We start from the raw sequence: 10,326 nt of genomic DNA on the forward strand, positions 1-10,326 counted from the left end.
TATGAAAGTAATACGCATCATTTGCTGTGCGTTTTCTAGCGTGCTTCCTCTGTGACGTCTGCAACACATTTATGCCCCCAAAAATGTTTGTGTAGCAAATGCTGCGAAAGCTTGAAACACTGTTTAAACAAAATATGCGAGCACAAAGGTATCCCGCGCCTAACTTTTGGTAGAGGTGAGGCCAGCTGCGTTATGCCGACCACATTCGTGACATGGTGAAACGCGTGGTGGAGGGTTGTCTTCCAGAGCAAGCGTTCGTATATGGCTGGTCACATCGCCTTGGGCTACCCGAAGAGGACCATTTGGTCGCTAGCTGGACAGCGCCTACTTAATCACAGGGTGCCGAGAGCCGTGTGATAGCGCGACACGGTAAAGGCTCTTCCGTGCTGTTTTGGTAAGGGCCCGACACAGAATGGGTCCGTTTAGCCTTCCTTACAGGAATGGAATGGTAGCTCGGAGTACAAGCAGCGAACTATTTGCGGCACGGAAACCGATTCAGCATCTGCTGTAGCAAAACTTCGTTCTTTGCTGTGTGCATTGTATATCGTGACACGGCACAGGTTGACTTTGACCCTGGTCTGACTTTTTATCTGACCCTAGGGCAATGCAATTTGTGTATGCAATTGTTATGTTGCCGAATACAGCATCCCAGAGATGTATGGCTTGTCTAACACTTCGTTGTTGCATCAGATTGAACGATTCCCTACAAATTTACTTCGCTGAATTCACAGCCTGACTGGCTTGCCAAAGGTCAGCGACCTTACAAGATACATATAAATTTTTGGGCACCAAACGATGCAAACGATTCAGTTGTCTACCGCTATGCAACATATGGCGCGGCTATGCCGCAACGTTCGGAAACCATTCCCGAAAAAACCTTTGGGGGCTAATTCGACCCCACCCGAGCGTGTAGTAAGAACAATGCACGGCAGCCTCGCTTTGCAGGCCTCGGAACAGCAATGTGTTGTATGGTGATGTCATAGCCGCTTTTCCGACGACCCACAAAAGGGTGTTACAACAGAGGTGCTGTGAACGGTACTTCATCTTCGATACATGCCATAAAAGTGTCAGCACAAGCCAGCAATCAACTAGATGCGTACTGAAACGTCCGAAGTTCATGACGTCCAATGGTCAAAACGTCCAAAATCGCTGCATCCAGCGTTCAAACATCCAATAATCCCCCATACCCCAAGTCAGGGGAAAATCACAACATCCATGCTCGCAGCAGCCAAGATCGCAACATCCAGAGTTCATAACCTCTAGCATTCATAGAGTTGGAAGGTTGGAGAACAGTGTCAAAGCTTATGAACTGGACGTCGTAGTCCCTGGATGTTATGAACATTGGATACTGTGATTTTGCACATTGCGAGCTCAGGTGATATGACCTCCTCTAATGGGCCGGATTGGATGCATTTTTGATATCATGGGCGCTGGATGTTGTTTTGGAGGATAGGACCACTGAGCCCTACAATCTTGGACGTTTTGATGGTTCCCCGGCCATAGCTAGCAGCCAGTATCATCCAACGGGCATCGCCAAAGTGTTCTGTACTGAACACCGAGCAGGTTAAACCATTGACTGAGAACACAAATCAGGTCATCATCCACGCGGCATCCAACAGAGCGCATGTGGTGTTACTGTGGTTTATTGGGCGAAACATTAATGAAATTGCAATTACAGTTGAAACGCAAGCAGGCGCGGCGTCGGCCTCCGTTGTGACGTCAGGTCAGTGGCGGGGCACGGCTAGGAGTCGGTGACGTCACTCCTGGGGGCCGGCGGCGTCCGGGGGCGGCGCTCCCCCAGCGTCACCCTTTTTCTTCAGCCCAGAGACAATGTCGTCGATGCGAAGCAGGAGGATCGCCGTCTGTGCACACATTGAAGAACACAGTCAGCAATAGCGGTGATCTCTTGTGGCGATCCCGATCTTCATTTCGCAGGCTGACTTGAGCTGGTCATGCCAATATTACAACACGTTAAGGTTACAAAAAAGATGGGCGCAATTCCTGTAAGTAACACGTTTAGGAGAAATACAGATCCAAGTTTAACAGGATCAACATGACGAAGCACTCACCTCAACTGCCGTTTTGACCGTCTGCAGTTTGACGGCCAGGGGTTCCCAGACCTTGAGCTCCTTCATGTCGACCAACTCCCCCGTCTCGCCATTTACTCCCCAGGTGGAGTTGCCCTCTGACAAATGGGAAAAGCCGATTAACGTTAAGGCTGCCCGTGGGGCGTTGGAGCACTACAGCACCACATTCAATAAATTGTGGTGAAAATCACTGCAACAACATTACAACCCAACACAAATCGAAACAAGCTGATAAAAGTCAGCCAGAGACGAAAAGCAATTAAGACAAATGAGAAAATAAATATAAATGCTTACAAGTTTTTTGAATCAAGTCAAATATCTTACACCGCACCAATATCTAAAAAGTAGCAGAATACTACATTAATACCACCACCTGCACGGCCAAAACCGGGCAGATAACACGACGTGTACAATCATCTAACGGCACCCATCCGACGTCGCGCTTAGTCTCTTTCGCCGAACCGACCCCAAAACCGAGATCCGACGTCGTTAGGCCGAGACTCGTCACCGACTCGGCCGGCGCCGCTCTCCCCCTCTCTCACCGGCGGCATGCTTGGCGCGCAGCGCCGTGAGCGTGCGGATGGTGCTGGCGCCGCAGTTCTGCGCCAGCGTGCGCGGGATCACCTCCAGCGCCTGCGCCAGCGCCCGGTACGGCCACTGCTGCACGCCCGTGATGGCGGTGGCGCGGCGCGCCAGCTGCACGGCCGCCGCCATCTCAGTGGCGCCACCGCCCGGCACCAGGCGCGGCTTGGCGATGATGTTGCGCGCCACGTGCATCGCGTCTTGCAGGTTGCGCTCCACTTCGTTCAGGATGTCCTTGCTGGCGCCACGCAGCATGATGGTGCAGGCCTTCGGATCTTTGCACTCGGTCACGAACGTGTAGTACTCGTCACCGATCTGCCGAGAGCAGGGGAGGAAGTCAGGCCCACAGAGAAACGGTGGCTGCGTGGGAGGCGGCGGCACTAGGTGTGCGCGCCACACGCGCTGGCGACAAGGGATTCCCAAAATCAACGACGCTAGTCGCATTGGTTATCAACGCAACCAGGAAACTGACTAGCACCACTCGCCGCCCGACACAGACACGACAGTACCACTCGTACAACGCCTGCAGCGTCCGACAAGCGGTGCCGACTCAGACGCCGCCGATCGTCGCACCTTCTTGATCTCGAAGAGGCCCGCGCCGGTGCCGATGTCGTCCTCGCGCAGCTCGTCCGTGCGGTTCACCACGGTGGCCCCGCAGGCGCGGCCGATCCGGTTGTTGTCCGACTTGCGCACCCGCCGGATGGCAGTGATGCCGGCCTGAGGGCGGCGGCGAACGGGGCGGCCGTCAGCTAAGCGCGGGAGGCGGAGGAGAGGCGGCCGGCGGCGCGCACGGGACGGGGGCACGAGCCGTCAGAGGGGCGGCCGACGGTAACATGGACGAGGGAGTGAGTATAGGCAGTCCGATAGGGCAGGCATCGACCTACACATGCACACGTCCGGAGCTTTTCAGACGTTATTTTCGAATCATATGCGCCATCACTGGTCCGCAGAATATGATGTAAAGACATGTACTGAAGCACCGACACTCTCGTGACTACAACGCACGCAGGAGAAGTTTGAGCCGTACACACATCGCAAAACATATATCACAATCACGACTTACACCTTCTTCGATCCTTGACATTCCATTCCAACAGTCCATGTGCAAACTATGCCTATAGCATCTGTTCTGTGCGCTCTTATGCCCTGCGAAGACCATGGAAGTGGTTCGCGGGCTCCGTCGCGATTTTTAGCGTCGGTCACAGGCGCTGTGACAATCCCATTACCTTCACAAGATAATGCTGAGCGAGGTCGGAGATGCCCTTCTCCGTGAACACCACGTCCGGCTTCATCCGGATAATCTCGTTGCAGAGCTTCTGAATGTACTGCTCCTCCAGCTCCAGGATCTTGGAAAAGTCCTCCTCCTTCATCATCTCGATGTTCGTCTGAAATCGAGTTGAACATCAGATCAAAACACATTTCAAATGAAACCTTACTAAACACCGCAATACAGCACTCTCCGTTTAACCGTAACATTTATTCCTCAACATATGCCTTATTTTCGGGTCCAGGTGCCTGCCAGACTAGCCGACCCGCAGTTTGTACCAGGCCCGGGGCGCGGCGCGCCATACCCCGAGGTCGACCGCCGGAAGCCGGGCCATCCGGGGCCGGGTTCGCACTTTAAAGGCCCAGAAGTGGGGCGTGAAATTTCACGAGCAATTTCAAGAAAACCTAACTAAAAAAGTAATGGCCCGCAGCATTTGGAGAATGTTGTACTCCACTACAGAAACTTTGTACTCCGCCACCAACCAGGAAAATGTTTGGAATTTCCAACACTGCTGTGCACAGGCGCATGCGCTGTATGCATACTGTAGCTTACACATGCAGTTTGTTTTTAAGCGCCCGAACGCGACGGAATAGCGCGCAGCACGCTCTCCCCCGTCACTGCTCACCTGGCTCTCCCCCTTCTTGTACTCGAGTGTACAGTCGAGCAGCAGGATGCGCGGGTTCTCGATGCGCCGGCGCATCTTGGGGTGCGTCACATCCTTGTTGACCAGCACGCCTCGCAGCACGCGCGACTCCTCGATGGTGCCGCCCGGGATCTGGCGGACACACGGCCGGCGCCCGGTCACCCCGAGCACGGCAGACTCTCGCCGAACGGACGTACCGCCCGCTCCACCTGGCCGAGGCGGCACAGCAGCGCCGTACCAAGGGGGAGGCAGGCAATGTCACGACTGACACGCGCGCACGCGTCACACTGTCCTGCCTGGTTACTGTACGGTGCGTGCTGTTGCGCACGCAACGCGACCAAGTTAACTGCCCTTCACATTACTCTCCAGCTGTCGGTCGACGGGCGCGGCAGGCCTATGATCACCGGCATTCAGCACTCTGACGCCTCAACCCCGCAACGCCCACGCATCCATCACAGCAAGCATTGAAAGTCGACCAGCTGTAGCTACACCACTCATGTGGGGATCTTTTGTTCTTTGCAAGCCATTGCACGAGGCTCGCATGAACGCACTCGCCTAAACACCACCGGAAAACAATAACAATTCTTCAAATAAAAACTCAAGACCATCACGAAAGCAGCTCCAAACACGCCAGTGTCTCTCTCCAACCAAACCACGGCGATCAGGTCAGGTGCGGTACCTTTTCGACCTTGGCGTAGCGTTTGATGTCGATCTCGTCACGGCCGTCCTCCTGCAGCTGCACGGTGCGCACGGCATCGAGCGCCATGTTACACGCCAGCTCCGACCACTTGCCCAAGAACTTGGTGCCCAGGCAGGCGTTGACGATCGAGAGCACCGCTTCCCGGTCGTTCGTGTCGACGGGCACGCTGAACGGCAGAGGGGCGGCATCACGGCGGGGCGCGTAGGCCAACGGGGTACGGCAGGCTGGCGGCGTGCACGACAGGCCACGGGACAGGGGACAAACGGGGTTCAATCTGACAGCGGACGGGGAGGGGGAGGATACGAGGGGCTACGTGAGGCGATCACTGCCCGATCAGTGCAAGCCAGGAGAGCAACGCACTGCCGTGCACCCGGGTACCGCAAGCTAGGAGACACTTATGCTCAGTAAGATCAATTGATGGCAATAAATTCCTCAAAATTTCCTCACGAATTTCTCACAGCGCAGCACGCACGGGGTCATATCCACCAACAGAGCCCGCCAGGGACGTGTCGGCCCGGCCCGGCGCGCGAGGGCGGGGGGGAGGCACACCTGAGCTGGTCTTCCAGGATCTGCACGAGGTCTTCGAGGGCACGCCGGTACGCCTTGATGATGACGGTGGGGTGCATCTGCTGCGCCAGGAACGGCTCGGCCACGGCCAGCATCTCGCCAGTGAGCACTATCACTGATGTGGTGCCGTCGCCCACCTGCCGGCACGGCGCACGACTGTCGGCCGGCCCGGAGGTCCCGGCCCGGACAGAGGGGTCCCGGCTCGGCCCGGCCCGGCCCGGACAGGTGGGGCGGCGGGAGCCGCGCGGACGGCACTGGAGGCCCCGGCCCGGCCCGGCCCGGACAGATGGGGCGGCAGGAGCCGCGCGGACGGCACTGGAGGTCCCGGCCCGGCCCGGCCCGGACAGATGGGGCGGCGGGAGCCGCGCGGACGGCACTGGAGGTCCCGGCTCGGCCCGGCCCGGCCCGGACAGGTGGGGCGGCGGGAGCCGCGCGGACGGCACTGGAGGTCCCGGCCCGACCCGGCCCGGACAGATGGGGCGGCAGAAGCCACGCAGACGGCACTGGCACGCGGACGCGCATCAGCTCCAATCAGATCCCGAACAAGGTGATAAGTAAGGTTTTTCAACAAGGGGAAATTGCTTCTAGATGGTCAGGGATTTGCAAACGAGTCCGGGGTCCTGCATCCACAGGCGACGTGTGCAGCTGTTGGCCCTGATGACAATGCCAGACACAGTGTTCTACGCACATCACAGCTGATATGCAACATCCAAACATTCGACCAGCAGCAAAACTTTTATCTGATCAATCTGAACACAACACAACACAATTGTCAATTGCAATCACACACACACAACTGGAACACAACAATCAATCTGAACACAACTGGCGCCAACGGAAGAGAGCATAATAGCACACGCCATACAAACCGGAGAGCACAGGGACCGGGTGCCATCGGACCGCATCAGGGCCGGGCGTCGGCCTGTATGCTCACCTCCTCGTCCTGCGTGCGCGCGATCTCGATCAGCGACTTGGCGGCTGGGTGCTGGACGGTTATCTCGCGCAGGATGGCGTTGCCATCATTGGTCATGACGATGCCACCCATGGGGTCCATCAGCATCTTCAGCATGGCCCGCGGGCCCAAACACGTCCGGATGACATCAGCTATGGCCTGCAAACAAAACATGGTGGAAGCAATGACTGATACCTTAGTCAAGTGCATGTGTGCATAAGCAATAGCCATCAGTTGACAGATGTAGCCAGGGACACCAGCTACAAGAGTTTGGCACAAGGTTGGAAGATGGTTAAGCTGCTCACCTTTGATGCTGATATGTTCTCTAGCTGCACTTTTTTGCCACTGTCTCTCTTTGTGTTCTGGCCTGTAAACAGTGGCATCTGAATTAGATGATACTCGATAAGCTTTCATAATTTTTAGATTTATCAGCTTTACCACTGAAATTCTAATACATACTGAAATTCTAATACATATCACATCATTGCTGAAACAGGCCAGGATAACATGCTGAAAACGGTCCAAATGAAACCAAAGGATAGCAATCAAACACTACCATTGCATGTGAAAATAATAGAGCCATCAATTGGATCAAAACTGTTACAGTCACTTCAATTCACAACTACATTGGGCTGCACTGGGTCACAGGTCAAGAGTGCATCAATTGCTTGATCATACAGCCACAGCTACATTTTGAGAATTTACTGCACTTGCTTCACAAAATATCATACACACCTACAATAGGTCCATGAAAAAAGGACATCAATCTTATCCACAGTGCCTTGTGAATATCAGCTTTCTTGACTTCTCACTTTAGCAAATAAACATGAGATAAATACTCACTGGCACACCCAAGGTGCCACCAAATACCCATGACAATTGGTCCTGATAATTGACCTGCCAAGGAAGGGGACCACAGCCCACATTGACCATGCCCAACCTCCCTGAGCCAGGCTGTTCACTCTAGTTGTCAAGTGTTAACAGCTTATATGTTGTGCAAAACTGAGTCATGTACTCAACAACTTCATAGGAATATAAACCATCTTGACCAGTTTTACAACACTGTAATTTTATAAGTTTGTATTGGATGTATCAGGTACACTGGAAACCAGTCTATATGGTGACTTAACTGCTTCATGTCAAGGTAACTTTTCAAGTTATACTGTAGGTGCAGTAAACAAAGCACATGACAAAAAATATACAAACAAATGATACAAGTAATGGTCAAGAAGCTAAAACAGACCTAGGCAACAATTGACAGAAGGAAAAGTATGTGCATTGTTATTCTGGCTGCATGCCTTTATTAAAGCAAATTTGAGCAGTGGATTTTGTTTATGCTGCTGGGCCTAACCTAACTCATACCTCAACCTTAGTACAGTGGCTTAATGTCAACAACCACCCCTATACAAACACCTCATTTCAATAAAGGCATACAGCCAACACATCAATGCATCCATTTCTCCTTTTTCGAGAGGCATTTCTTGAGAAATAAAGCTCACAGTACTGACTTCAAAACTGTACTTGGTTGCATCTGACAGGGGGCCCAGGGAGATAAGCATTCTATGATGATGACTTAGGGAGACAAGGATGTACACAGCACTTTAGAGCTTGATTGCAGTGGTTCAAGAGTACATGCAGTTGTAGGCTTGAATTGTGGAAATGTAGTTGTGGCAATAAAATGTAGGCAATGATTGAGGTTTGGGCACAAACTTCAGCTAGGATCAGCAGTCCACATGAAAAAACCCTAGCACTGCATCTGGTACCTGTGAGACACCATGAAACCAGTCAATACCATCCATATTTTATCACCGGTGGTGGCACCCGCCTCAATTTACAGGCTGCTTGGTAGCTGCCATACAAAACAATTGGTAACAGCCATTATGCATCAGCTAGGTCCAACGCCAGTTACCAATCGTAGTACCATCACACATAGGACCGCTACAATCGCAAAACTTACTGAGCACCAAAATCGGCTGCGACCTAGGCTGACCAAACATGTCTGCAGAAGGATCCTCGGAACGACAGTCAATGATCGAAACGCAAAAACACGGCGCCGTCGCAGCCTAACCACACACGTCCAATCCGTGACACCACCCGCAAGGCGCGGTCGGCGTTAGGGGCTTCTCGCGTGACCAATAATTGCATGCGGTCGGAGGCGCCCAGTCCGGCGTTCAACCTCGTTACAGGAGTTATATTCGCCACGTGAACTGAGCTTCTTTCATGCTATTTGTAGCTGCTTCAACAAACTACTCGTCGCAGGTGCGCATCTGTTGCCCACCAACTAGCTTCCAGATTCTGGAACGATCTTATTCAGAGCGAGTTCCATTCATTTTGCCAAAATTACCGCTAGAAAACAAAAGGAAATTGCTCCAACGAGACGCGCGCAGGAACTTTCTTTTGATACGTTTTCACACCTTGATGCATTGTAAAATCCTAGCGGGATTGTGGTGAAGATAGCATATATTTTTTCGTACATGCGTATCCTAGCAACTGTTGTTAGAGGTGTTAGAAATAGTACTGACCGAAATGGCCCAGCTATTGATGTTCTGGCAAAATCTTACCAAATATCAGATGTGACGAGAAATTTATTCATAATATCATTTGGTATAGGCATTTATATTCGCCGTAGCTCAACAACTAGCTTTCAAGAACAACAAAACAAGGAACAAGGTTTTGGGAAGGAAAACTGAGGCCACTAAAATCTACACTGTCGAGCACACATTGAATGAAAGCGATGGAAATGCAGCGAAACTTCCCCAAACACTTGCGGTTGCTTCTTTCTCTTATTTCTATGCATTCTTTGTTGGAACTAGTTTTGACACTAACAGAGCAGTCCAATGCTCATAAGATCGCCTCATGGTCCAGGGGCTTAAGATCGTATTTTGTTAAGGGCCGCGACTTCTCGCGCCGCGGACAAAACGCAGCTCAGCGAAACGATCTTACGCCCCGCCCCCTCCCTTTCTCCCACTTGCATCTTACTCTACCGTAAAGACGTGGATCCCTACAAAATAGCACGTCATGTGGAAAATCCCGCGGAATGAGGGCCTCCTTGAATAATCTTGGACGATGCAAAATCCTTGATCTCCTTTTCAATTTTTGAGTCCCTTTTTCCATTCAGTCCTCAGATACCAAAGGAAAGCATAAAGGCATAGGAACCAAAGTGTACCCTTATAAATATATCTAAGGTACCCACATAAGGAGAGAATGGGCATGTAATGTAACGACGGAGGGAACGGGCATTCATGCCCTGATCTAGACTCAGTCGCGTTCAGTTAGTACACTCAAACCTCACGATGTTTACCGTACCGCAGGTTGGTTAATCCTGCGCTCAATGCTTTCCTCAACAAATTTGGCAAAACTAGAGCTCTGATGGGAATTTGTAACCACTAAAAATTACTTAAACACAAAAAAGGCGTGAAGACAGAGGGTCCCAGCATCCCCAGTCGGCGCCAAAAACAGCCTTCGCTCTGTATATTTTATTTCTGTGTTATACGGCGTCCCGAAGCACGCATTTCAAAATTTTATTTT

The 10,326-nt window shown here is 52.3% G+C and overlaps 1 protein-coding gene across 1 annotated transcript; it reads right to left on the reverse strand.

Annotated features, from left to right (window-relative positions):
* Nucleotides 1-1,625: 1,625 nt before the first annotated feature.
* Nucleotides 1,626-8,933, reverse strand: CCT3 (chaperonin containing TCP1 subunit 3). The gene is made up of 11 exons (XM_037224208.1): nt 8,756-8,933; nt 7,104-7,165; nt 6,781-6,957; nt 5,829-5,983; nt 5,259-5,445; nt 4,562-4,711; nt 3,896-4,054; nt 3,243-3,386; nt 2,630-2,984; nt 2,070-2,185; nt 1,626-1,862 (listed from the first exon to the last, which is right to left on the reverse strand). The coding sequence occupies exons 1-11, from the start codon at nt 8,793-8,795 to the stop codon at nt 1,758-1,760; spliced, it is 1,650 nt and encodes a 549-aa protein (XP_037080103.1). The 5' UTR covers nt 8,796-8,933; the 3' UTR covers nt 1,626-1,757.
* Nucleotides 8,934-10,326: the final 1,393 nt, after the last annotated feature.

This window comes from Pollicipes pollicipes, unplaced genomic scaffold (assembly GCF_011947565.3).
Source record: "Pollicipes pollicipes isolate AB1234 unplaced genomic scaffold, Ppol_2.1 Scaffold_4881;HRSCAF=5763_pilon_pilon_pilon, whole genome shotgun sequence".
NCBI lineage: Eukaryota > Metazoa > Arthropoda > Thecostraca > Pollicipedomorpha > Pollicipedidae > Pollicipes > Pollicipes pollicipes.